General features: G+C 52.3%; 2 protein-coding genes across 4 annotated transcripts in view; both read right to left on the bottom strand.

Moving 5' to 3' along the window:
* Positions 1–4,215: 4,215 nt before the first annotated feature.
* On the bottom strand, positions 4,216–11,248 carry LOC116796026 (carbonic anhydrase 15-like). The gene is made up of 8 exons (XM_032706233.1): positions 11,054–11,248; positions 9,443–9,478; positions 7,285–7,455; positions 6,914–7,074; positions 6,152–6,244; positions 5,754–5,820; positions 5,378–5,544; positions 4,216–4,704 (listed from the first exon to the last, which is right to left on the bottom strand). Exons 1-8 carry the CDS (start codon positions 11,118–11,120, stop codon positions 4,486–4,488), a joined length of 981 nt encoding a protein of 326 aa, XP_032562124.1. The 5' UTR covers positions 11,121–11,248; the 3' UTR covers positions 4,216–4,485.
* Positions 11,249–15,017: 3,769 nt separating this feature from the next.
* The window catches only part of DGCR2 (DiGeorge syndrome critical region gene 2), a 47,972-nt gene continuing 36,521 nt past the window's right edge, over positions 15,018–26,468 (bottom strand). For 2 of the 3 annotated variants that reach the window (XM_032705630.1, XM_032705631.1), the window contains 3 exons: positions 21,515–21,667; positions 20,826–21,062; positions 16,084–20,048 (listed from right to left, as the gene is read on the bottom strand). In XM_032705630.1, coding sequence (XP_032561521.1) covers positions 19,807–20,048; positions 20,826–21,062; positions 21,515–21,667 — 632 coding nt within the window. In that variant the 3' untranslated portion in view covers positions 16,084–19,806. Of the gene's footprint in view, positions 20,049–20,825; positions 21,063–21,514; positions 21,668–26,468 lie in introns of all 3 variants that reach the window. The other variant, XM_032705628.1, reaches the window with a different exon arrangement.

The following is a 26,468-nucleotide window of genomic DNA, read 5'->3' on the forward strand; positions in this document are numbered from 1 at the left end:
AGGGGAGACAATGACACTGCTCACATCGTACCCTTCTCACCCTGGGCCACCACCACAGGGGGACCAGCCTGAGGCTTCCTGCTGCTACCCTGCTGCCAGGTCACCCTGAATCCTCTCTCATTAACTGAATTAAATTAATTAGTCCCTACCTGCCAGGCAGCCCTTTCACTGGGCTCATCCCTCAGTCCAACCTTCTGAAGGGTACAGAGGCAGCCTGCAGGCTCGCAAAATGTGGGGCAAGTTTCCTCAAGTCTGAGAAACAAAAGACAGGTTATAAATGAATAAAACACAGGTTATACATTAATAAAATACAAGATTTAAATGATAAAATACAAGTTATGAAAAAATACTATCAAACAACCCTGGGCAACCCTGGGTCAAACACCCAGCTGGAGACAGCCAGAGAGCCCAAAGACAAGTTTTATCACCCTGCAATTGAAAGGGAATTAAATGAAATAAATAAATATTTGAGGCTGGTGTAGTCAAAAACATGACCTGAGCATTCAAGCCCATTTGTGAAAACAAGAGCAACCATTTGCATAGCTGTGTCAAAACAGCAACTGACACTACATGCAGCTGGCAGGAAGACAACCTTGCTGGGGGTTATTTAAATGTGTATAAAACTCTGTAACAGCCTGGGGAGAGCCCAGTAAACAGCCCCAAAGATAAATGCCCAGGCTTCTAAACAGGTTGTAAACAAGATGAACTAACTCAAAAATAAACACCTTTCTTCTACTTCAAAATATTTATCATCTCAGGGTTATTGTAGTAATAAAATACAACTTCCAGCAGAGCCTCAGCCTGGTCTGGGCACCCAGCAAACCCTTGTTTTCTCTCATATTTGGGGTAAAAAGCTGCTGATCCAACAGACAGGTGTGCTAATGGAGAAAGACTGATCGCAGGGCTGGTGCTGCCTGTCAGGAGAAAGGTGGTCCTTGAATTGCAGCCCTTATTAGAACTCCCAGGGTGGATTTTTTAGCTTAATGTTAAGAAATTTCTATGTTGGGTGATGGTGGTGGTATGGTGACAGCAAGGCTGTGGCAGTGGTGGCTGAGGAGTGTGACAGGGGCACCCGCTGTGGTCCTCACCAGGCCATTAGGAGAGAGCATAAGGGTTTGACTCACCCAGTTAGGGAGGATTTTAAGCCAAATTTGCCTTCTCCCCCCTCCACATCCGGGGTGGGCAGTACATGCTTTTGCAGGCAGGGTGGGGGGATCAGAAGGGAATGTGGGGTGCACCCTGAGGCTGGACCTTGCACCCTACAGATGTGGTGCTTAGGGACACGATTTAACAGTGGAGCTGGCAGTGTCAGTTGAAGGCTGGACCCCACAATCTTCGAGGGCTTTTCTCACCATAACAATTCTATCATTCTACCCTGGCCAGTGACACCCTCTCTGGCAGCTCCTCACCCTTCACACACACCACCAGAGCCACAGTCCTTTCCCCTTCCTCTGCAGCCACTGCAGGGAAGAAGAACACTGGGTTTAAGCATTTCTGCCATGCTTTGGGCACTTCTGGCCAGGCACCCTGGGCTGGCCATGGGTGGGCAGGGGGTGCTGATGTGCATCGTGGCCCCCCAGCTGAACTGGCAGCTGTTCTGACCACAGCCCCACAGCGCGGGAACAGGCTGTGCTAAAATTACAGCCCGCCAAAACCAAGAGCCCGCTTTGGCCAAACACCAGCTGGGAGCCAGGAATAGCCCTGGCCTCTCCACGCTCCACTGCCTTGGCACAAACTTTCCAGCACGTGGCACCCCGAGCACCGCTGCCTGGGCCGTGCCGCTGGCAGGGCGGGAGCAGGAAAAAGCCATTTTTCAGCCCCATTTCAGCAAGGGCTGTGTTTCCATGTTCTTTTCCCAGACGGCCAGGGAAGCCCAGCATTCCCAACAGAGGCACAAAACTCCCCAGATTTGGGGTCCCAGCAGGGCTGCCCAGTGTGTGCTGAGACTTTGTCTCAGTCTCTGCTGCCAGACCCTGCCTGGTGCCACTGCAGTCCTCTGCTGGGGACACCACGGCTGGCCAGGATAGGTCCCCCAGGGAATATGGACCTTGTGCTGGGATGTCTGTTCCCAGGGCTCCTGCCCAACATTTTGGGCCTCTAATGCCTGTAGAGAGCCACAGCCTGGGCCCTCCATGGTCCCCCTTGGCTGGCAACTGGACCCACCATTTGGATGCCCCTCACACCCTGGCCTGGAACCGGAGTGCACTGGGGGTCTGCAGCCATGTGGGGCTCACTGTGGCCAACTGGGCCCCTTCTTTCAGCAGCTGGGGCTGGGACCAACCCTGGGCTGGACCCAGGAAGGTTCATGGGGCAGCTGCCCTGTGTCCTGTGGGTGCAAGGGGCTGGGACTGGGCCGTGCAGTGGGAAATAGTGGGACATGGACAGACAGAAGGGCAAGGACAGCATGGAGGACACAGGGGAACCTGGGGGGACAGGGCCACAGGGGGACATGATGGGACATGGGGGAAACAGAGGGCACAGTGGAGGGGATGGGAAGACACGGGCAGTGTGGGAACACTGAGAACAGAGGCGTGAGGACAGAGGCACAGTGGCATGGGGACAGAGGCACAGTGGCATGGAGTCATGGGGGCCAGTGGCACAGGGGACATGGGGGCCAGGGGCATGGAGACACAAGGAATAGTGGTACAAGGGACACAAGGGACAATAGCAGGGGAATGTGGGGCACAGGGGCATGAGGTGACATGAGACATGGGTGACAGAGACATGGAGACAGTGACACGAGGACATGAGGACATGGGGGACAGGGGCATGAGGACATGAGGGAACAGAGGCACAAGGGGACAGTGACACAAGAACATGGGGGCCCAAGAAGAAGGTGTACAAGGACGCAGGTGACAGTGGCAGGGGGCAGGGGCATGAGGACATGGGGTACAGTGGCATGAGGACACAGGCACAGGGACACCAGGACAAGGGGCACAGTGGTACAAGGACACGGGCACAGGGACACAGGACATGAGCACAGGGACACCAGGACCCGGAGCACAAGAACACAGCACACGGAGCACAGGGACACAGGACACAGGCACAGGGACACAAGGACATGGGGTACAGGGGCACAGGGACACAGGACATGGGCACAGGAACACAAGGACACAGGGGCCCAGGGACACAGGACACAGACACAGGGACACAGGACACAGGGACACAAGGACACAGGACACGGGATACAGGACACAGGGACACAGGACACAGGACAGAAGGACACAGGACACAGGGACACACCGGTGACAGTGGCGGGGACGCGGCCGGGAGCCGAGCGCCCCCTGGCGGCTGCCGCGGCGCTCCAGGCGCTTCCCCGTGCGCGTTCTCGCGGCGCCCCCGCGTGTCCTGCATGTCCCGTGTGTTCCTTGTGTTCCATGTGTTCCTTGTGTCCCGTGTGTTCCTTGTGTCCCGTGTGTTCCTTGTGTCCCGTGTGTTCTTTGTGTCCCGTGTGTCCCTTGTGTCCCATGTGTCCTGCGTGTCCCGTGGCACAGCTGGCGTGGAGCCCCATTACCCCGGCGTGGGGATCAGGGGGTCCGCGATTGGGCCCCTTCACCCACAGAGAGCCTCTTCCAGCCCAGGCTTCACCTCTGAAGCCTCACAGGGAGATTCTCAGGACCCCTGCACCCCCGGGTGCCACAGCCACCCCTGGGGCTGGAGCCCTGCACTGGCAGTCGTTCCCTCCAGAAATGATGAAAAACTGCAGCCCGCCCCACTGTGCTCCCAGATAACGGTCTGTGCTCCTCACCTATAATTCAAGAGGAGATGGGAACACGCCTGGAGCTCCAGCACATTAATTATGAACCACCCCACTCACCCAGCTCTGCCCCAGCAGCGCCAGCAACTGCAGCTATTCCTGCCAGCACAAAATGAGCTCCGTGGAAAGATCCCTGTGCCCTGCACAAGGGCACTGCAGGTGCTGTGTTCCCAGTGACAACCCCATCCCTCCAGCAGCCAGTCCCAACCCTGGGGATAGTGACAGGGTGGTGTCTGCAGCACAGGGACTGCACGGACCCTGAGCCAGGACCAGGGCCAGGATTTGGCCCTGGGGATTTATTGCCCAGGAAGGAGGGGGGTCTCATGCCCAGCCTGCAACACCATGCAGGGGATGGTATCCCTGAGTGCCACCCAGGCACAGTCCCCCAGCTCCTTCCCCACTGACCCCACAACCCCGTGCCAAGCACCTGCCCCAGCAACACCAAACAGAGCCAAAGATGCAGCAACTGGCAAGGACCTTGGCTTTATTCCAGCCCCTACAGTGTTGCCCTCCCAGCAGCTCCCACCACCCGGCTACAGGGTGGCTCCAGGCTTGCAGAGATCCACCTCTGCAGAGATCCAGATTCACAAAATCTTCACCCAGCCAAGATCTCGACAGGCTTTTTGTTGTTTTTTTCTCATTTCCCATGAACCAGATACATCACCTCCTCATTTCCACTGCAGCAGGGTGATGCTCACATGGAGACTGGTGACAGGCTGGACCAGACCCTACTGGGCTGGTGAGAAGAGGCTGAGCAGGGCCAGGAGGAGCAGGGATGAGAGGAGCTCGTGGTGGCCCCCATGCAGGGACCCACCACTGGCCGTGGCCCCCCGGGAGGCAAAGACCTTCCGGCTGTGGAGGGGCTGTGGCGGGCGGAAGTTGTTGATCATTTTTAGGAGCCTGGATCCGTCGGGTGGGAAGTGGAGGGTGCTGACAAACGCCTGCAGCTGCACAAGGGGAGAGGCAGGGTGGGCAGCTGCTTCACCAGGCACCCCAAACCCCTGCCCACTGTCAGCCCCCTTCATACTGCCCCACTGCTGATGGCACAGGACCCATGGCATGTCCCTGCACCTGTGGGCGTCCTCCCATCACCCCCCACTGCTCTCCTAAAGCCAGACTTGAAGGTCCTTACAAGGATCAGTCTTGAGTTTTAAAGGATCTAATTGTGTTTTGGTGCCAGCACTAAACACTTAAACAGTGGCTGGCCCATGACTCTCTCAAGGACAGACACCTATTAAGATTCTTGGGCAGCAGAGGAGAACTTCATCCATTCATCCATCCATCCATCCATCCATCCATCCATCCATCCATCCATCCATCTATTGACCCACCTCCTTGGAACCTCTACTGAGCTTCAGTGGATTCACTCCCATTCCTCTTTCTGAATACCAAGGCTGGGCAGGAGAGCACTATGAATGGGATTTCTTCCCACTGGCAGGTGGCCACGTCTCCATTACTTAACTCTCATAAAAGCAATTAATTTCCGAGTTGCCAGGAGCATTATTATAGAGGTGACTTTGTCTGTGCTCTTACTCAGGGGTCAGGAAGGGCAAGGAGAGGGGCCCACCCAGGGGGCCCAGCCTTTCAGGTGCTGGAGCGTGGGGCTGTGCACACCAGTACCTGCTCCCGGCCGATCTCCACTGGCTCCTCGAAGACAGTCCAGACAACGACCTCGCTGCAGTCGGGGGTGGTGAGGGAGCCCTGGTAGCGGTAGTACCCCGAGAGCCGGCCGGCCTGCGGCAGCAGTGTGCTCAGACGGAAGGTGGAGGCCAAATCCACGGACTCCCCTGTGGGGCAAGACATGGGCACTCAGCCCATCCCGTGTCAGGGATGTGGTGGGGACAGTGGGGCCACCTCCATCAGTTTCCCTTCAGCCAGGCCCCCCCCACAGCTTTCTGGGCCACAATCCTGCCCTCCCACACCAGGGTCTCTCCTTTCTGCCCTCCCACACCAGGGTCTCTCCTTTCTGCCCTGCCCCGATGAGGAGGTGACTCACCAGCATGGGAGACGTTTCTCAGCCCCACCACGATGGTGTTGTAGTTGGTGTTAGGGGTTTCAGAGACCTGCAGATGGGGAGAAGAAGCATCTAAGGCAGGCAGGGCAGAGCTGCATCATCCTGTCCTGCTGAGCACCCGCAGGCAGGGCCTGCTCCACCCCACATTGTTGCAGAGCAGCAGGAAAGGGTTCCCAGCCCACACCCTCTTGCACAAAGTCGGTGGAGGGCCCTGGCACCTTTCATCACTGAGGTTCCCCAGCACCTCCTGGCCTTGACCCCACCTTCCTGCCCCTTCTTGCTCCCACAGGGCACCTGTACAAAGCTCCCCTGGCTGCACCATCGACACCCTGTTTCTGGGGGGTCCCTCTTCCCAGCAGCATGAGCCCCTGCAGACCCACCTGGTAGAAGAAGCCGAGGACAGCCAGCCCGTTGGGATGCCCCTTGGCCTCTGCCAGTGTCCGGTATTTGACATTCATGTGGACGATGTGCAGCTGAGGAAAGCACAGAGGAGCCAATCGTGGACAACTGCCCCTGGCCAACATCCTGGCAGCAGGGCCCTCTCCTATTGATCCTTCTGGCCAGCCTGGGGTGACCAGACACTGAGTCAACTACTCCCCAAAAAGCCCTCCTGGTCCCACTGGTACATCTGTGGGATGGCTGCTTGGAGGATCAAAGCACCCCAATGAAGTGATCATCCTTTGAAGGGTGTGCAAAACGGGGCCAGCAGTCCCAGGGTGCTCACCAGCCACAAAACAAATTCTGCTTTCCTCTGGCAGATAATGAATATTTTAGAGGTGCAGAGCCTCTTTCACCCAGAAGGATCCCGATGTGCTTGGCACAGCACACTCCCACGTGCTCTCGCTTGCATTCACTAACTCAATGTGTGGTCCTGGCAGGGCACAGAGCCCCCCAAACACTGCTGAGTGCCTTGGATGGGGCAGCTCAGCCCACGCATGGTAAAGAAACACCTTGAGTCTCACTTCAACTGCTTTTTCACCTCCCAGGTGCCTCTGCAGGAGCACAGCTGAACCCATGGGTGTAGCACCACAGAGTCCCATCACCTGCTGCATGGCAGCCCTGGGATGCCCCAGCACCACCCCTTCCCAGCACACCATGGATTTGGGCTACCCAGAGTGTGATGGGGGCTTTTTCTCACCTACCTCCATAGGGAGCTGGTGCCCATCAAGGGTGTGCTCAGAGCCATTCCCGGCTGGACTGCCCCAGTGGAAATGGAGCTGGAGCGCGCGGTACCTGCCAGGGAGGCCCCCACCACTGATGGTGATGTGCTCAGAGGCCGACTCACTCGCCAGGCTCAGCATCACTGCAAGGGCAGCAGGACAGGGTGAAAAGGTGGTTTAGGATGAGGGACACCTGGCACACCTGGGCTCTTCCTCCAGCACTAACACAAACCCACGGGGCAAGAGCTGCAAGAGGAGGGCAGGAGCACCCTGGAGTGGCAGCAGAGCCAAGCTCGGGATGGGATGGTGACCAGGGAGCCAGGAAGGGGAAGGTGCCCAGCTTCAGCACGCACCTGTGTGCCCATTGTTTGTCAGCTTCCACTTGCCAGGGGGAGCCTGGTCGTAGCCCTCAAAGAGGATTTCCCCGAGGCCACTGTCCCGCTGCAGCCGGCGCCTGTCGATGTTCACAGGGGACTGCTTGTTGCCACCACATGAGGTTTTCAGCTCCTTCCAGTGGCTGGGCCCTGCAGGGGAGGAGCAGGGGCACCATGGGCAGCCACAGAGCCACTGCCACCCCCAAGGGGGGGACACAAGGCCACGGGTGGCTGTGTCCCCAGCCAGCCCTGCTGTCCCTGCCAGCCCAGTCGTTCTCACTCGCATCCCATGGGAGCTGCCCTCCTGCCCAGCAGAGCTTCCTCCCTATTGATGAGCAGGGGCTTATTGCAGCCTCATCCATAATTCAGCAGGATTTCCTCGAGGGGCCGGGGGTTATATTTAGCTGAGCAGCAGCATCCCTCCCTTCACTGGTGCTGGTGAAGGGCAGGCTTTTCTCCCAGACATCTTCTGCTCGTCCCTGGGTTTCAGCACATCTTAGTCTACCCATACTGGTTCTGTCCAGCTGTGACAGGTGACAGTGCATCCTGGCCACACAACTCATCCTGGAGTGAATCCTACACAGGGTCCTGTGTGACCACATGATGTCCATCAGCAGCTCCTGGGGTGAGGGTTCACGATGGCAGGAGCTGTGTGAGGACATGGCAACACTGGCAGCCAGCTGGACCCACTGCAAGCCCACAGTGCTGCCTGGGGGGCTGTGAGATGACATCCCCACAACTGCCACCACGGCCAGACCACACACTTCATATCTGTAGCTTGTCCCCATCACCCTGGCATCAGCTCTTCTTGCAACACTTGTTGCATCCACAACTGGGGGATGTAGCCAACTGCCCTCCTGGTCACTGTTCCAGTGTGGCTGCTGTGACACCTCACTCCTTCACCTGGTGCAGCCCAGGCTGCAGATGGCACTGGGCACTGCCGGTACCTGGGCTCAGTCCCAGCCAGGTAACAGGAGCTCCCTCAGTGTCACCAGCCCTGCCCACTCAGGGCACCTTCAGTCTCGAGGGAGCTCAGTGCATCCCTCTGCAGACACTGCTGGCTCTGCTCTGGCACACATTATGGCTGGGCAGCCTTTGGCCACAGCCAGGGTTTGGGGAACTGTTCCCCCAGCAGTGCCCCATGGTTCAGCTCTAACGTTTACCTTCCTCTTCAGCAGACAAAACCACAGACACTTTGTGGACTGAATCCACGCCCTGCCCTCCTGGGCTCAGCCCTGTCCCTTTATGTTCTCCTCTCATTACTCTAGGCAACTTTTTGCCTGGAAGCCCTGGGAGCCACAGCCTGGCTGTGCCGGTGTCCCACTAGCTTTTTGGCATGGTGTTACTGAGTGGCCCCACAAATTACCTGGTGTGTTCATTAAGGGACCATTCCACGCAGCTGGTTGAGGGCACACAGCCGGTTCCACGCTGCCCAAGCCGCTTCCCACCGGCCCCTCTCCCCTGCCAAAACCTACCCTCGCCACCCTGACAACATTAAACTGGGAAAGACCAATCCTTGGTCCAACAGGGATGAGTGGAGCCCAGCAACCCATACTCATGAGCCACGGGGCATGTAAACCCAAGAGCTATAAAACAGTTGGGCCGTAACAGCTGATTAAATGCTTGATGATCTTTAATTAACCTCTTACAAGCTATTTGCATGTTTTGAGACAAAGTGCCCCCAGGCATACTTCTCTCCCCAGCCAGACAGGCAAGCCGGCTGCCTCCCCAAAGGGAGCTGTCCCTTCTCCAGTGGGGCCCCTGAGCCTTCCAAGACCCTTGCTGCCTGTGCTGCACTGGAGTTTCCAATGGCATATTTTAAATCCAGAATTGAATTTGTTTCAGGTGAAAGGGGGAAAGCTGGTGCTGCCACAGGAGCACTGGTTGGGGTGAGGGGTGGGGCCGAGTCGCTCTGAGGGGCTTGGGTGTTTGTCAAGTCTCTACACCAGCATACTCCAGTGTGAAGCTCCTCTAGCCACTCCCATTTTGGAGAGATATGGGGGCATTTGCCCTTTTCCATGCCATGCTTCCCACTGCGACCTCGCTGATGCTGCCCAGGGTGCCCTTGGCCAGGCACTGTGGGGTCCAAGCCCCACAAAGCCCCGACAGCCCCCCTCCCACACCTGGTACCACTTACCACACTGGGGGTCCTGCGAGTCGTAACACCACTGCCCTGCAGGAGAAAGGAGAGCTCAGGGTAGGTGACAGAGACAGGCACCCCTTCCCAAACCCACACAGGGCTGTGCCCAGCCCCCCAGCAGTAAGGACATCCCTCACTGCAGCCTGGGGTCCTGCCGACACTTGTGTTCATCCCAGTTATTTTTGGCTGGTGTTTTCGCACCCTCCCTGCCTCCCCCAGCCGCTCCACAGGGAAACCTCCCTCAGAATCACTGCTCCAAGGCAGCCAAGCCTTGCTGCTCGCTGTGCTCCCTTCCCAGCTACTGTGGAGCCATCCCCTCTACCCATCCTAGCAAGGCAGCCCCTCACCCCACAGCAGATGCCTTGCAGCCCTCCTGCAGCCGTGGGTGAGTGGGAGCCGAGGGGGCTGTGACAGCCCTTCCTGGTGCTCCCCATGGCTCCCACAGGTGGGCTGGCGGCAGCAGGCAGCTGCTGGTGGCTGCAGCAGGCAGGCAGTGGGCAGGCCTGTGCCCACACTGTGGGGGTGACAGCTTGTCCCATCACTCAGGACCACCTCAGCCAGAGCTGCTGAACTCCCACCGGCTGCCCGCACTCAGGAGAGCTGTGGGCACCACCTGTGTGGTGACAAGTGCTGGCACAGCAGACACAGGGATACCAAGGGGATGCTGAGAAAGCTGGAGCCCTGTTCCTGCTCTGCTGCCTGCACATCTGCCCAGGATCATCAGCTCTGCAATGGAGCTGGGGACTGCACACCTTCCCTCCTCAGCTCCCCATCCTGCTCCTCTCAAGCAGGAGCAAACTGATGCTGTCCAGGGCCAGCCTACACAAACAGTCCCCGCTGATGGCCGAGGGGCCATGCCAGCAGGCCGGCTGCAGGGGAGCCAAGCCATGCTCTTGTGCCAGCCACTGCTGCTCGGACCAGCAGGACAAATGCAGCCCTGCCTGCCTCCACCTGTGCTGCTCATGGCCACAGCCTGTAGCACTGCATTCGAATTCTCACTACAGTGATACAAGAGACACCAGCCCCAGAGGAGAACTGGGAGCAGGACAGTGCAGGACTCAGACGGTCCATCCCCAGGGCAGGGATCTCGGGGTCCAGGGGAAAGTCGAACTCCTGGAAAATCCTCAGACCTGCATGCACCAGCCCTCGAGCATCCTCTGGCAGGAGCCAAGGTAGCACTGGCCAGCCCGAGCCTGGCCCAGATGCAGGTGAGCACCCAGCGCCTCGGCCCGGGACTGGCAGCCCCCGTTCGCTCGCAGCTTTCGTCCACAGTGCAGGTCTGTGGGGTGGATGGGCTGAGCCCAAGCCCCAGTGCCCCAAGGGGACTCTGGCCTGGCCAGCACAGAGCCCCGGGCGGGCTGAGACCTCTCGAGCCCAGCGGTGCCCAGGGACATTCTGCAGCGGGGAGGGGGGCAGTGGGAGCGCAGGAGAGGGGTCCTGGGCCAGACCAGGTCCCCCAGTCCCTGCCTCCAACCTCCCCAGCCCGCATCATCCCACAGCGTGTGGGAAGGGAATGGAATAAGCGGTGCCCTACGGGCCCCCAGCCCCACGCTCCCGTCCTCTCCCGCCGCAGGACCCCCGGCCCCGCTGCCCCGGGGCGCAGCTCACCTCCCGCGGCCGCTCGCACGACGAGGGGCAGAGTCAGGAAAGTTATGCCGAGCCCGGTGGGGCCCATGGCGGCGGGGGGCAGCGGGGGGACCCCCGCACTGCCCCGTCCCGTCCCTCCGCAGTGCACCCGGCGGGGCCGGTGCTGGGCTGGGGCAGGCGGCAGCGCTGGTAGCGCCCGCAGCCCGGGAGATGCTCGGCTCCAGCCTGGGCTCTGCTCTTACATATTCATCACCCGGGCTGAGTTTTTAACTCCTCGGCTGCTAGGAGGGAGCGGGGAGAGCCCGGCCCCCAGCCAGCCCCCCGCGCCCGCCAGGTCACTGCCTCCGGTGACAGGGACAGGGACAGGCGGGGAGCGGGGGCTGGCGGATCCCACGGGTGCAGCGCTGCCCGCCCCGCTCCCTGCCGAGGGGGTGCCCCCCGGTACCATCCCGCTCTACATCCCCAAAGCTGGGGTTCAGTGGCATCCCCCCTGCGCCCCATCCTACCCCCGCAGTGTGTGGGACTACAGATGAGATTCAGGGGGCTGCCAGTAGGCAGAAGGGGCTGAGAGCACTAGCTCTGCCCCATACCCTGCCCACTTCTTGCAGACATATTGCTGTGGGACATACTCTCCCCCCCAGCTCTGGCAACGCCCCAGCCAGCAGCGAATCCTGCATCTCCCACACCTGAGCATGGTGGCTCCCACCTGCTGAGGGGCGGGTGGTGCCATGGGGACCCACAGACCAAACCCAACTGAGCCCTGCAAACAGAGGCCCCTGCCTGGGCAAAGCCCAGTGAGCACAGTCCAGTGAGCACCTCCTCAGTGCTCAGGCGGCCTCCACAGCCCCACTACAGGGGACCCTCAGCCCCTGGGCTCACCAAGGAGCCGCACTCTGGTGGGGCAGGATTCAGCCCTTTCCTCTCAGTGGGCATAAGGCTGCAGTGACTCAGGCTCTCACAGCCACAGCCAGCTAGGGCAGAGGGGCAGCACTGGGGCACAAGCCTTATGCACCCAGTGCAGGCGTTCTGTGCTGATGGAGGCAGCTCTTCAGCTCCTCATCATGGAGTGAGCACACGCCGTTCCCATTGCACCTGTCCAGGAAGGTCCCACAGAAGCCAAGATCTCACCAAAGGAGCTGTGGTCTGTCAGTAGGCAGGTAGGAAGGGGGTGAGAACACAGGAGCATGGTGTTGTCACATTCTCCTAAAATATCCCTGCCATCCTCAGGCAGCAGTGGAAAGGAGGCCACGGGACCCAGGCTGCAGCGCCCCTCACCGGCACTTGGCCCTGGCCGGGAGCTCTGTCGAGCCAGTGCCAGGATGAACAAACCCGGCAGCAGCGCGAGGGCAGCAGGAAGCAGCCTCCTGCTGCCGGTTTGGCCGGGAAGGGGCTCCGGCTCAGCAGAACTGCCTGGCTGCCATGTGCTACAAGGGGTTCATCCTCAGCAGGGGTTCTTTGGGGCACCCCTGTGACCCCAAGGCAGCGCCAGCCCCAGGCAGGTACCTGGGCAGCACCAAGCTGCATCTGGACCCCAGCAGAGGAGGGCAGCAGCACAGGTCTCCCTCGAGCTGCTCTGGATCTGCGCCATGGCTGACACTTGGCCCCCGCTCCGGGGATGAGGTATTCTGCACCAGGTCTGCAGCCTGCTGCCCATTACTGCCAGGAAAGAGAGGAGCTGCTCTGGCACCTGTGAGACCAAAACCTCCATTGGAGACATGAGCCTGCCAAGTGGCACCTCTTCCACCCACCCACAGTGGGACAGCCTGTATTGCCAGGCAGTGAAGGAGAAGCCCAAGACCCTTAGCGTCAGGAGCTGATGAGACCCCCCCACCCCATAGCTATTGCTCCCCAGAACACTTTTTTAGGATTTCAGGCTTCTCTGGCGGTGATTTCTAGCAAGGAGGGCAGGAGCAGAGTGGGGCTCAGCACAGCCCCGACGAGAGGCAGGAGCAGAGTGAGGAAGCATAAGGGTCTGCAAGGTATGTGGAAAGATAGCGGCAGCACTGAGGTGCTGTGCCACACCCTGCTCCCACCCATCCCCATTGTCCCGCTCCCCAGGGTGCACTGCTGGCTGCCGGCACCCGTGCCAGGCAGGAGCAACCTCCAGTTTCTATAGGAACCAGATCAAACCTTGAAATTGCCGGCCTTGCTGATGTGTTGGTGGTCGTGCTGTGCTCACGGCTGATCCTGCAGCTCCGTGCTGTCCTCACAGGGAGACACCACGTCCATCAGGCTGCCACCAGGGAGCCAGGCGAGGTCCCTGCTGACACGCGTAGTCACAGTACCAAGGGCAAGAGCCAGGACAGGGGAAAAAATACCATTGAGATATAAAAATAGTTCCTTAAGCTGCAGCCATCGATCAGTTGTGGGCACGGTGCCACTGTGCTGGGAACCCCCACCACATGCACCGTCAGCAAGCCCTGCGCCAGCACCCAGTGGAGGTGCCAAGAACAGCTCCTGGAGGTAAATCCTACACATCCGCCTGGGAGCCTGGCCGGGGACCTGGGCTGACAGGGACAGTGACAAGACAAAGACTTGAGCCACCAGAGTGTGGTTCACATCACCCATAGATGGATGCATGAAAGGTTGTGGGCATCCAGAGAGGCAAGTAGGTAAAGTTCATGGGCAATAAATACTCCAGCCACTCCTGATTTGCCGTAAGGATCTTTGATCCCCATAACAAGCTGCTGCTAGCCCAGGCAGCAAACCGGGAGCAGGGCAGGGAGCGCAGCAGCAGCAGGCACAAAGGAGGCACTGTGGCCGGCAGATGCGCGCTGGCCCCACGCCGCTGCACAGCCCCGTCATTCATCCCACGTTCCCACCGCCGCCGGGGTCAGCGACATCTCCCCCCCCACGGCCTGGCACCCCCGGGGGCACTGCCAGCACACGGCCCCTCGTGTGTCTGACACGCTCCCCAGGCCCTGGCGCTCTCCCAGGGGCTGAGGGCCCCGGACACGCCGCACTGAACACAGCTGCTCATCACCCTCCCAGAGAAACGCGTTTTAAGCTGCTAAGAGTTTAGAGCAGGCTGCCCAGCAATGCTCTACCACAGCAGCTGAGGGTCACCACTGACAGGGCAGCCCTGCACACGTGTCCCTGGGGAGCAGTGGGGAGCCCCGAGAGCCGTGGCCATGCTCCAGACAATCCGGGCTGCTCCCCATGGGAGCTGTCCTGTCCCCAGGCAACGAGGGGCAAGAGGGAAGGGCGAGTTGTATCTGCACAGGATCTTCCAGCAAAGGCAGAGCCCCATGGGGTCCCTACCAGACTGAGCCCCTTCCAAGCGCCCGTGACATCAGGCAGCTGCGGTGGAGGGATGTTTGTCTCCCCCAGACCAGCAGCGAAGGAAAGGCTGCATCGCATCGCCTTCAGCTGACCCAGCATCCCGCGGGGATGGAGCTCTGGAGCTGTGCTGGTTCAAGTCCAGCAGCGACGGTGGCGGCTGCGGTGGCAGCTGCCCTCTGCAGGCACAGGAAAGGGGGAGCGGAGCCCTGCCTGGCCCCCGCAGCGACGATGACACTGCCCCTGGATGGCTTTCAGCAATGAACGCATCCTGCGGCCCCGAGCAGGGTACGGGACGGCCCCGCAGCGCTGCGGGGATTTGTTCCACAGCGCTCACAGCAATCACTGCGTGCCCAGCGGCTCGCGGAAAACAGGGAGCTGGGGGTCCAGACCACCCCCCTCCACCCAGCACAACCTCCTGCCCCGGCACTCAGCACCTTCCCACGGGCTTGGGGAGGGTAACAGGAATATACCGCACTTCACCTTCTTGGGTATAACCCCAAGACTTTCCTAAAATTACACTAATACAGGTAAATCCCACTGGAATTCGCATAACAGGGACTTTGGCAGCCTCCCTGTTCCATGTTAAATGCACCTATTGATCTTCTGCAAGATCACAGCTCAGAAGTGTGATTTAACAAAGCCTTCCTTCGCAATGCTGGGGAACCACATTGATGCAGAAATCAGGAGACATTGGAACAGGACATTTCTCTTACAGAACACAATTTATTTGGCATTTGGATGAAATGTTTCTCACAGCATCTTGGAAAAAAAAAAAAAAAGATAGATTAGTGCCAACCCCAAAGAAGTTAAAACAAAAAACCAGTGTCACAGGGACTCAATTATTATAGTATCAAATTTAAATTCTACATGGTATTTCACAGAATATCAAAATCTTTTATACACTGCCACAGTTAAGTCCAGTCACAAACCAACTACACAGGAGAAGCCTGCAAGTGCAGCGCTGGCTAAAACAATTTTCCAGAGGAAGGTAAAAAGCAGTGTCTCATTCTCTCACAGCCTCCCAGGCACCCTCAGCCCAACAGGCAGGGTGTGGCACAGCACAGCCACCTCTGCTGGCATCGACTCCGACCCACTCAGCACTCAAGGTGCACATACCAGAAAATTAAAGCTATGTGGTACCGTAGCAGGCAGGTAATGCTGACTGTTGTTATGAGAAGTGCATCTTTATCACTGAAAGCATCTGTTCCAAAGAAACACTTATTTCATTTGGGACTGGGGAACATAGGAAGCAAATGTATGGACTTTGCTTCACCTCCTACACTCAACCGCTGTAATTTTAGGGTTCAGCTCCCAATTTGAAAGGGGAATTTAAAAGAAATTTCTTTGCATGTTTGTTAGCTAGGGCGAAAAAAGACATTTCAGCAACTGAAAAAAAGAGATGCGCGTTAGGGATTGTACGAGGCAACATTAAAACATCAGTGCTTTGCCGTTGAGAAGTCACATCTGAAAGATAAAAACATGCTCAAAAATAGCTTCAAGTTTGTTTAATATGAGATGGGAAAAGAATGGTAATAATTATTGGTCACAAAACCCCACTTTCTTCCCAAGTGAAACTTGGGAGACGCCTGAACAGGTCATCACAACACCCATGGAGTCAAAGCACCGCCCGACCGCAAGATTCAGCCTTCAGAAAAAAATGTCCACCTACTTCATTCTTCTTCTAGATCAGCGTCCTGCTGTGCATGGATAAAGGAACAGTCTGAGGCTCAAACTAAACAGGACTGAACATTACACAGACAAATTTTTTTGCACATTGGAATGAGAGTGTTGATCTAGCACAGAACAGGACCCCCTGCCCCTCTAACATTTAAACCCTACAACTCACCTAGTACAGAATCAGGGGCTGCTGTGACACTGTACAGGGGCATCACTGACAAACCAGAGTAACTGAGGCTGCTCTTAAGGAACAGCAGAGACCTCCTATGGCACCACAGTACATCAAAAGGAGGGGGGAATCCAAGGAGCAGCTTTGTCTGAGGCCACAACGGGAGGTGTGAGCCCTGCTCGGAGCTGAGTGCTGGGATTTCACAACAACTGCGGTCAAGGACATCCCGAGATAAACACACTCCTGGCTCACACACTCTGCTGGGAAACCTGTGGCAATGCCATCTCCCTGCTGCGTCTGGAGGGATGTATAGGATGCATCAGCAGTTAAGAAAAACATCCAGAGATATGAACAGTGGCGGGAGAAAAAAAAATCAATGCACAAAGTAACTCCAAAGATCTCATCAATCTAATGGTAATCAAAACAGAAAGGTTTTCCTCGGGCAAGCATCAACCCTCTGCAAATGGTGCTCAGGACAAACTGCCTCCCAGTCACCTTGCCAAGGGCAAGGAAAGTTTGCTGAAGAGTCCACTGCTGTCATGGAAACTTAACTCTTCCCCAGTTGGTTCAGAAGTCTTGAGCAGTTGGGACGTTTTCCACTACAAAGGCTCTTACTCCAAGAGAAAGTACTCAATGTGAAAAAGTTACATTAAAAAGGGAAAAAAATGACAATTTTATTGCCAAATTAGAAGCTCACTGAGAGGTAAACGAGCTGTAGTTAGTGAGCTGCTCCATTCAAGGCAGAATTTCCCTTGTTTACAGTTAAGATGAAGAAGGATAGGGGAAAATAGAGAAAATAGCAGCCTACTGCCAATATACAAGTGGAAAAGGCTCAGAAGTAATGGGGAAAATATCACAGTGAGGCTTCTACAAAGAAGCCTCCATTTGGAATAGCTACAACCAGGAACCACCATGAAGTTGCCAGTTGTAACAGAGCTTATTTGCAAATAAAACTCACCACAGAACCAAAAGTAAAATAAAAAAAATGTTGAACAGATTCCTGCAGTGTTAGGAGAAGTGTGAGGTAAGGTATCTGTTCACCTCAGCCACAAAACAGCTTCAGAGATCAAGCCAAAAGGCCTTTTGTTATTGCGCTAGGATACTACAAAGAACAAATATTCCACCTGGCTTCAAAAGAAATTGGAAATTTTCTAGTTTGCACTGCTAACAAAATTTCTCAGGAACAGATTGTAGTAGCATAGACTTTGCATCCTACTTAAGTGTACTCTATCCCAACCTGTCCTACAACAGAGTGTAGCCAGCTTGAGAGAAGTATTAACCCTAGAGCCTAGTTTCTATCTCAGTGCTCAGCTTCACCTAGCGGGACGCAGCACAAAGGTTACTGTCTACAGTATGTATAGATAATATATATATATGTCACCACCCAGAAACACACACGCACACACACGCATTCGTACCTATAAAACTAAAGGAAAATCAGTACGTACAATGTATAAAACGTATGAATGTGCTCAAAAACGCACAAAACCCGCTTTATTTTCATACTTCAGAAATGCTCGATAATTTGTTACGCGTGGTTCTGACCACTGCTATCCATCCACTTCATTAGACCAGGGCTTGGAACGCGGAGGAGGAGGAGGAGGAGGAGACGGCAAGAGATCCTGTGGGGTGCAGAAGGGCTCCTCTCGTTTCGTACCAGTGCTGCTGCAGCCAGTCAGACCGGAGCGCAGGACGCGGGCGTGGAGCGGCTCCAGGCGGGGAGGCTTCCCAGCAGTGCTTCCTCCCACTCGTGTGCCGGCAGCGCACCCAGAGCTGTGATTCGCGCTCTCCGGCGGAGTCGAGGTCGTTAGCAAGTGTCTGAATGTCAAGACACCAGACACGATCTCAGTAACGAAACCCACAGTTTTCTGTGCAAAAGGAGTTGAATTGTCAAGACCGATCCCCGAGTAACAGTATAAGCCTACAGGTAAGAGAGGGAATAGAAAGTAGCAGCATATTCCACGGGGAAAGAGTCAGCTGCACTGGGAAACCGCAACAGTGGGTTAGGATTTGTCATACGAGTATGACTTCTCATCATTACTAGAAAAATAGATCACATACACACCCCCATGCAGTGTTTTGTTCCTGTCCCTCTAGGCTTGTACCCTTCATAAGGTAACAGGAGACCATTTACAGGGGGCATTCTTTACAAATTCCTTAAAATTCATCTCATCTGCTGACTGTTACAGTAAGTCAAGGAGAAGCAGAGGCAAGGGGAGGATGGGAGAAAAAAGTAAACTATTTGTACACTGAAATCCAAACAAATTTAAAGTCACCTGTCAAGATTATTTTGCACTCATTATCAAAACCAACAGTGCTTGACTTTGGGTTTCGTGAGGGAGTGAACGAATCTTTGTCATCTGTAAATTAACTTCGTTTAAAGAGTTCAATACAAGGGGGAAATTTAAGATGACATATCAGACTGAAGCAAACTGCTTTATTGATTTAAGTACACTAACCTCATTATAAACCCTTGTGGGACCTGGATAAATGGTTTGGGGGGCACGGGGGAAATCTCTAGAACAGGGCTGGCAATTTATGGGACTCAGATAAGGAACAAGTGTCCAATTAGAATTAAATATCAAGTATAGTACATGTTGATCACCGTTTTTAAGTGGTATTTGTAGAACTGCAAAGCAGTGAAAAGGAGGGGAGGGAACACACATGCTAAATATAGCATGCAATAAGAAAAGCAAGAACAATGATCTTTCACCCAGGCCAGTTCTTGTGCAACTGTTCACTGTAAAGGAGTTAACCTAGAAAGAAAAATACCTCGCTCTTCATTATGGGATTGTAACAAACAGGGGCTTCATACAGTGAACTCAGGCTGCATCAAAGTTAATTGCTCCCCATCTCTTCCCTAAAGTACTATCTAACACACGTGAGGGTTCTACCAAAGGGACATCACACAGAACCAGTTTCCTTCATGGGCCAGAAGTTTACCTGACCATGAGATTTTGCAAGTACCAGCAACAAATAACTGTAATTGCAAATCCCAGTTTTCATAGTACCCACTCGTCATGTATTGTGTAGACCATTCACTCTCCAGTCCCTATGGTGTTCTGAAACAGCAATGCAGGTGAAACCCCACGTCTGTTTTACACAGTGCAACCCTTGGTGCCCTGTGTTTTGTTGCTCAGGGCCCCCACTCTGCAAAACAGGTCCCCAGCCCCTTGCCCTGCAGTTCCATCCTCTCTGCTTGAGCAGTGACTGCCCCCACCCTCCTTTTCCATTGTCTGTTCCCTGGATCCTGTGGTATCCAGCCAAATCCAAGTAGCCTTTTTCTGATGTAGATTTTGATTCCTCTCAGGTTAAGAAAAAAAAACCAAAACAACAAAAAAACAAAAACCAAACTACCCATACTTTTTACCTCCTTAGAAGTCAAAGGAATTCTCTGCTCTCTTTTCCATAGCCAATGGAAAAAAAAAAAGAGCAGTTATACAAGTCCATATTTACAGGACAAGTTGATTAGTGAGTAAATAACGACAGCCAAAAAAATGAGAGGCACGATCCTAAACTAGAACATAAAAGCAGTGTCTGAAAAACAAAGTGGAGATTCCTTCTGAAGTTCAAAGCACGGATTAGTGTTTGTCTGTGCAAACAGTTGCTAAAACTCTCTCCGACCAGTGATGGGCGTTTCGCTCCTCTATACAATGGTGTTGAGGGAACAGTGGCTGTGACAGTTGCCCGTAAGAGTTTCTGCCGGTGTGTTCTCATTTAGTGGGGTGTCAGGAGGGACAAGAAAGGTGCTGCTGTCAGCAGAGTCTTCCAGCTCCACTGGAGAAGGACCAACTGAGGGAGGAAGTGACCCCTCTGTAAGCTGTGGGGATACATCACAGTTTCCTAGTGACGGAGGATTGCTTTGCACAGTCTGAGAGAGAACTCCATCTGTAAAGGGCAAAAAACAAGCAGAATCAGAACGTGAAGTACAACATTTCACACTCCCAAACAGATTTACGATCTGTACTTCTGGAAGCTCTGAGTTTTTCCTGGTTTTGCGCTAATGCACAACAAGATGAGACTGCAAAAGAGGAAAATGGTGTAGCGAAAATAAAACTTCGACATATAAATAAGATGCTTGCACTAATCAGGCTCACTTATCTTGTGAAATATGCTGCTATAAAATCCCAAATTGGAATGATTTCTACAGTATGTGAATATCACAGCTGCAAAACTGAAGAGCACTGGGTGAATCATTAGAAAGTGGTATTTTTGGTCAATTTTTGGGGGGTGTGGGTGGGGGAAGCAGGGAGGAGAGAAGACGCTGGATATAATTTGTTCAAAATCTCTTGTACTTGACATTTGTTCTAGTTCTTAACTATAGACCCATCTTCAAAAGGCCACAAATTGTAGCAGCATAGTGGAAAAAAGAAAGCTAACCAGGTTACCCATCCAAGGTAAGGCTTGAAAATGGGTAAGGTCTAAGAGGTAAACTGCTTGCAGATTAGATTCCACTTCTAATTTAGGTGATCCAAAGAACCTTTGTGAAAGGTTAATGATACATTTTAACAAAAGACTTTTCCATCACAAAAATTGGGAGATTTTATTTAAAGTGTATTTTCCCATCACAGTTGCTGAAACACATGATCATAGCTTAAAAAATAAAAATCTATCCTCTAGCCAAAATTAACAAGTGGAAGGAAAAAGAAATGATTGCCTGCGTACCTGGAGTGGAACACAGGATGCTGTCTGGATTGGCAGAAGCCTCATAAGGAGGAGGTGGGTCATCTGGATGTTGAATATCTGGATACTTGTAAGCAGTGTAGGGTGGAGGTGGGTCATGGAAATGAAATGCTCCACCTTCCCCATCGTCTGAAAGATGCAGTGGAGTAAGGCCAGTTCCAAAACCACCGGGACCATAATCGAAGCCAGGCATCCTGCGGCCCAAGTTAAAATGGTGCACTGTTTCAAGAGAAGAAAAAGGAGTCAGTGACTTTATCTCGTGCTTTCTTCTTCAGTTTAAGTCAGATCTCAACACCTTTTTCCACTTTTCACACCCAAGGAACTCATGTCTCCCGAAGACCTAAAAAAGTCTACATAACCCATACAAGTCAACTTGCTGCAGTTAACAACCATACCCAGGCCCACCTGCTCCCAGTCTGTTTGTCCTGCATCACATCTAAATTTGACTCTAGCCTCTTCAAACTATGGACACCACTCACACAGAAGATATTTCAGACTTGGACCGCATACAAATAAAAAAATTATCTTTCCATTATCCACTAAAAAAGTTCAAGTTTGGAGACCTTACCAAGACACGCACCCAGGCACAGTCAAGCAAGACCAGGACATTTCTCACCTTTATGTACATCAACCTGTCAATAATGAGCACGAGGCACAAGGTTGGTACTCACAGTTTGCTCCAATCAAGGACTCTATGCGCTCTCTCCGCCTCTGGCGCAGCCGGTGGACCATGAAAAGCAGCAGAGAGAGGATGAGGAAGGAGGAGATGCAGCTCACGATCAGACGCATTCCCCCGGCCATGGAGTCAAACAAGCTGTTGCCATCTGTTACATAAAACATATGAAAGCAGCCTGTTATTTTTGTTCAAGACTCATCTTCCTTGATGATCTTCTGTCAGTAGTGGAGAGATAAATGCAGAGTGGGGATTCATTAGCCTGGTTTAACACTTTTCTGTATTTCAAATATATAAGAAAATCATGAATCATCATGTGATTAATCTTTTTACTGCAAGAAGATCTAAAAGTTTCTAAGAATATCTTCCTCAGCAAAAGGGACAGAATGGTGAAGGTTTCAGGTCTCTGAAAATGGGAAAGAGAAGAGGTTTAATGGCATTTTGCACATCCATTTGTTTCCCTGGCATGGTTGATGAAGTTATATTGAAGAGGAAAGCAAGCCTGAAAGCTTTGGGAAAGGCCTGAGAACTGGCATATTGACACACTACATGACTTCTGGACTCGTTAACTTTTACATTTCCAATAACAAAATCTCTAAACATTGTCATTATCACCAAGATGTGCCCACCTAAATTCCATGTGTCATTGGTACATTCTTTAGCACCACTAAGGGATAGAAACTAAAAATACCTTCAAAAAGTGAATCAATGTGATAATCATCTTTCAGAAACTGAAGAGATGAGGGTGAACGGGAATTAAATCTTTTCCTGGAGTCATAATGAAAGCAAGTGGAAAAACAAGAAACAGACCCAGCAGCTTAGAACTTGGAGAGCTCTATCCCACTGCTAAGCAGATTCACACTTGGAAGGATGTTGTAAGCAAATTACCACTGTTCTCCCAGTACCAGGCATGAGAGGAATTAGCTTTTGCACAGTTCAACTAATCACACTTGGTTATGCTTAAGCAGCTCATGCACACACAGACACTCTACACAAAGAAGAATGACCTAAAGGTGACCGTGCTGTGTTCTTTGCACCAACTTATCATCAAAGAGTTCTGAATGAGAAATGCACCCTGGTTTGGTGTGGGTAAGAAACAGATGAGGTGGCTGCACAACCTGGTCATCTCCTGCTGCAGGACACAAGCAGGAGATGACCCCTCTTCCCAGCCAATGCACTGCCACCCCACTTCCCAGAGGAACCAGCCAGATCTGGGCCACCTCTCCTTGCCTGCACCCACTCCAGCTGAAAGAGCTCCCTCCATACTTCTCCTTTCACTAAGAGTAAGTAAGTTCTATCAAGACTTCTTAAAAAAGAATGCTAAAAGCCTCACAGCAGTTTTAAGTGCTGGTGTGCTAGTAACAGAAAAATCCACCTAATGTACCACAGATACAGTACAAGGCTACCAGGCTGCTATTTATTATGTCATACATTCTTGGCAACAAGAAATTAATTTAACAGTGCACTACAGATAGATTTTGAACATTGCACCCTCTCAAATCTGGCTGTGCAGTACCAAAGCCTGTGTGCTGTCAAACCTTTCAGCAACTATGGCTGTCAGAGCTTCAGCCAAGGCAGTCACACACCTACCAACCAAGACATCCTCCTGAACACCAGACCTGCCCTTGCTCCTCCTCCATCTTACGGCAATGCCAGCTTCGTGATCCTCATAAATTATTTAAGGCTGTTAATAGCACTAAAGTGACTTCAGTAAGAAGTCACTTTACACTCATAGGTGTAGAGGCCCAGAGAAGCTGGCTTTGGTCACAGGACAGACTGTAGTGGTGCATCCCCCACTCCCAGGCCACACAGTGATCTGAGAAATGCTCATTAGGCCTCAGCCTTGACGAACTGCACTTAGACTAAGCCACTCTTGAGCTTATCAGAAACACTGTCTGCTCCCAGGAACTAACAGGTGTCTAATGAACACCTCTTTTTAAGAACAGGCTCAGAAACTTGTTTTTCTTGCCAGAACAACAACCTGAATGGAATAATATTTTTGTTACTGAACCTTCAAAGAAAGTTACCAACTCAGACTGTGGTCAGGACGGAAAATTACTCTGACTAAAGCCCACTCTCTAAAGACCCTATAAACAGCAGCCCAAGATGAAATCCTTTTGAGCTCTTGATTCCCAGATGATAAGGGGCAAATGTGTATGTCTCAAACACTGATAACTGGATGGTTGTGGAGCCAACCAAGGACTGTTAGTAACAACAGACAGGAATTGCTGGTAATAACCAAGGACTATTGGTATTAACATGCTGTGAGAAAGAACAAGATTTGGCTGGAGAAGGGGGGAAGGTGGAAATAGGGTAGCACTTCTCTGAGAGGAAGAGCCACAACACAGCACAGTGATGGATTGATGCTGAAACCAGTATCAACATCCCCTTAGCTGGATCAACACTGGAACCAGGACTGGTGATCTTTCTCTCTCTCTTTCCTTTCTTTAGTTTCTCTTTTTTTCTTTTTCCTCTCTCTTTTCCTTTCTTTCTTTAATTCATCTCTCCCTCTTTAATTTCTCTCTTCCCTTTCACCCTACCCCTTTATCCAAAACCCCCTGCTGGGTGTTTATATAGCAGGACAGGGACTAACATACCAATTTCCCTGCCAAGTGTGTAATTTACTAACAAAACTTTCTGATTGTTTGTGGACCCTCTGACTTCTGTCATTCCTTTTGACCAATGACCACTACAAATCTTAGGTGCTTCCTTCCCCTCAGGGGTGGGTTGTCACATTTAGGCAAGCCTGACTTTCATATTTCTTTAGACCAGCTACAACTGCAATTCTTGGACCTTCTGGGGCGTTGTGGGCCTCCGTCACACTGCTCCTAATGTTCAACAACAACAAAAAGACAAAGTCCTACCTTGTACAAAACAAGATCTATATCATCACAGAGATTTCCAGCCCCAAAAAATACAAATAGATTACTTCAGAAAAGCTGTTTCTACACTCAGTACAGTATTAGTACCCTCTAACTGCACCAGTTTAGTCACTAGAATAGGTTCTGCACACCAGCTCCTTCCAAGTATTTTACTTCTTCTATTACCTTTTCACAAATAGGAGTTGCAGTCTGCCTAAACAAGAGCCACAGAAGAAAAACTATTTTCTACCATATCCATGGAGCAGCAATAGACAGACTACCTCAGTTCCAGCATTAGCATACGAAAGATATTCCTCTGCTATTTATCTTCCACTAAATGAGGAGAAGCATCTTTCAGGAGAGCATAGCTGCGATTGCTCGGCTTACTCCTACCACTGAAAAAACCCCCTGCTACCAAGCCCTTGAGTAATATTCGTTATCCACTTGTAATCATTGCTCACCCACTCACACTGCAAGAGCTGATTACCTGCCAACCCAACAGCAGGATTTATTTCCCCCGGTCTCTCCTTGGGTGATTAATTTACTTACCGTTGAACAGTAAACTGTTTTCTTTCCTTTGCAACAGAGCTCAGGGAAGATATATGAAAGAACTGGACAGAGGTAAATACATTCTGATTAAAGAAAGTAATTCATTAATTTTCGTCATCTGGAATAGTCATTTATAAACATCCAGAAGGAAAACTGAAATGTTTCCTTTAAAAATTTCAGTGTTTATCACTAGCTGAAGCAACTTCATTATGAAGGAAGTTGGAGGACTGCTTGATAATTCTTCTCTCAAAAACTAAGTTACTAAAAAAACCACCAGAACACTTCAAGCAAGAGTATAATGAAACAGTCTCATTTAGCATCAGTACAGAAGGAAGAGCTTAAGGATGAGAAAGGATGTGGTAAAATACACTCTTCTCAAATCAGTATTCATCAATAGTTAAGACCCACAGGAATAAGAAAGGATTAAAGAACACGGCACGAGGTTACCCCAGGTCATCTTATCCTGTGTGCTGGATGATGCTTTGCTGACACTGTTCCTGAAGATAAAAAAAGTGAAGCCTAAGTCTTAGCTCAGCTGATAAGAGTGGGAGGAAGACTCCTGCTTTTCCCCCCCACTCTTTCACCGACCGACCTGCAACACAAGCTATGAACATCTGCTAAGCTGAACCCTCAGAACAAACGTAAATGACACAAGGAGGAGCCAGTGGTCTTTAATGATTAACTGCTCTAGTTAAGACCAATAAGAAAGACTGCAAATGTGGAAGTCAATAAGCAAATCTGGAATTTGTAACAGATTGAAACAGAAGCCCCTGATGGAAACAGCTGACCTTGTGTTTTCCACAGGAATTCAGAACAATAGTTTCTTAGCGCACTCAGATAAGATTAGATTCTTTTAAAATACCAAAAAATAACGGTATCACAGAATGGTTGAAGTTGAAAGGAACATCCTGAGATCACCTAGTCCAACCCCTGCTCAAGCAGCATCAGCTAGAGCAGGTTGCCCAGGACAGAGTTCAGTCAGGCACTGAATATCCCACAGATGGAGATTCCACAAGCAATCTGCTCCAGTATTTGACCACCCCCACAGCAAATTCCATGTAAGCCATGTTTCTTTTTTCAAGTCTCTTTACAGAAAAATAAGCCCCCAAAATCCACACCACTAAATGGTGACTGACAAACAATTCAAAGTCAACTGAAGACTTAACAGATCCAAAACCAGAAGCTGCACTGATATGCCAAATCCAATAAGCGGAGTTGTATGTCCTGATGACTGTTGAAACTTACACAGTTTAAAAACTCTGCTTCCCCCATGGTCCCTGCATGCAAACTTCCACTCACGTAAATCCTCACAATCAGAAAAAGATGCTTAATTAGTGCTCAAGAGAAAAGTGCTTCCTTTTCACAACAACTAAACATGACAAAGGAATTGTGCAAGATGCTGTAGTAATAACCCACGGTACTATCAATCTCCATACTGAAAATAAGCTCCTGTTTCTCCTTTCTAAGTAGCATCAAGGATAACAAATTTTTACCAGCCACAGCCTGAAGTGTTTGCCTTCCTATGATCTGAGATCTTCCCCC

This window comes from Chiroxiphia lanceolata, chromosome 18 (assembly GCF_009829145.1).
Source record: "Chiroxiphia lanceolata isolate bChiLan1 chromosome 18, bChiLan1.pri, whole genome shotgun sequence".
NCBI lineage: Eukaryota > Metazoa > Chordata > Aves > Passeriformes > Pipridae > Chiroxiphia > Chiroxiphia lanceolata.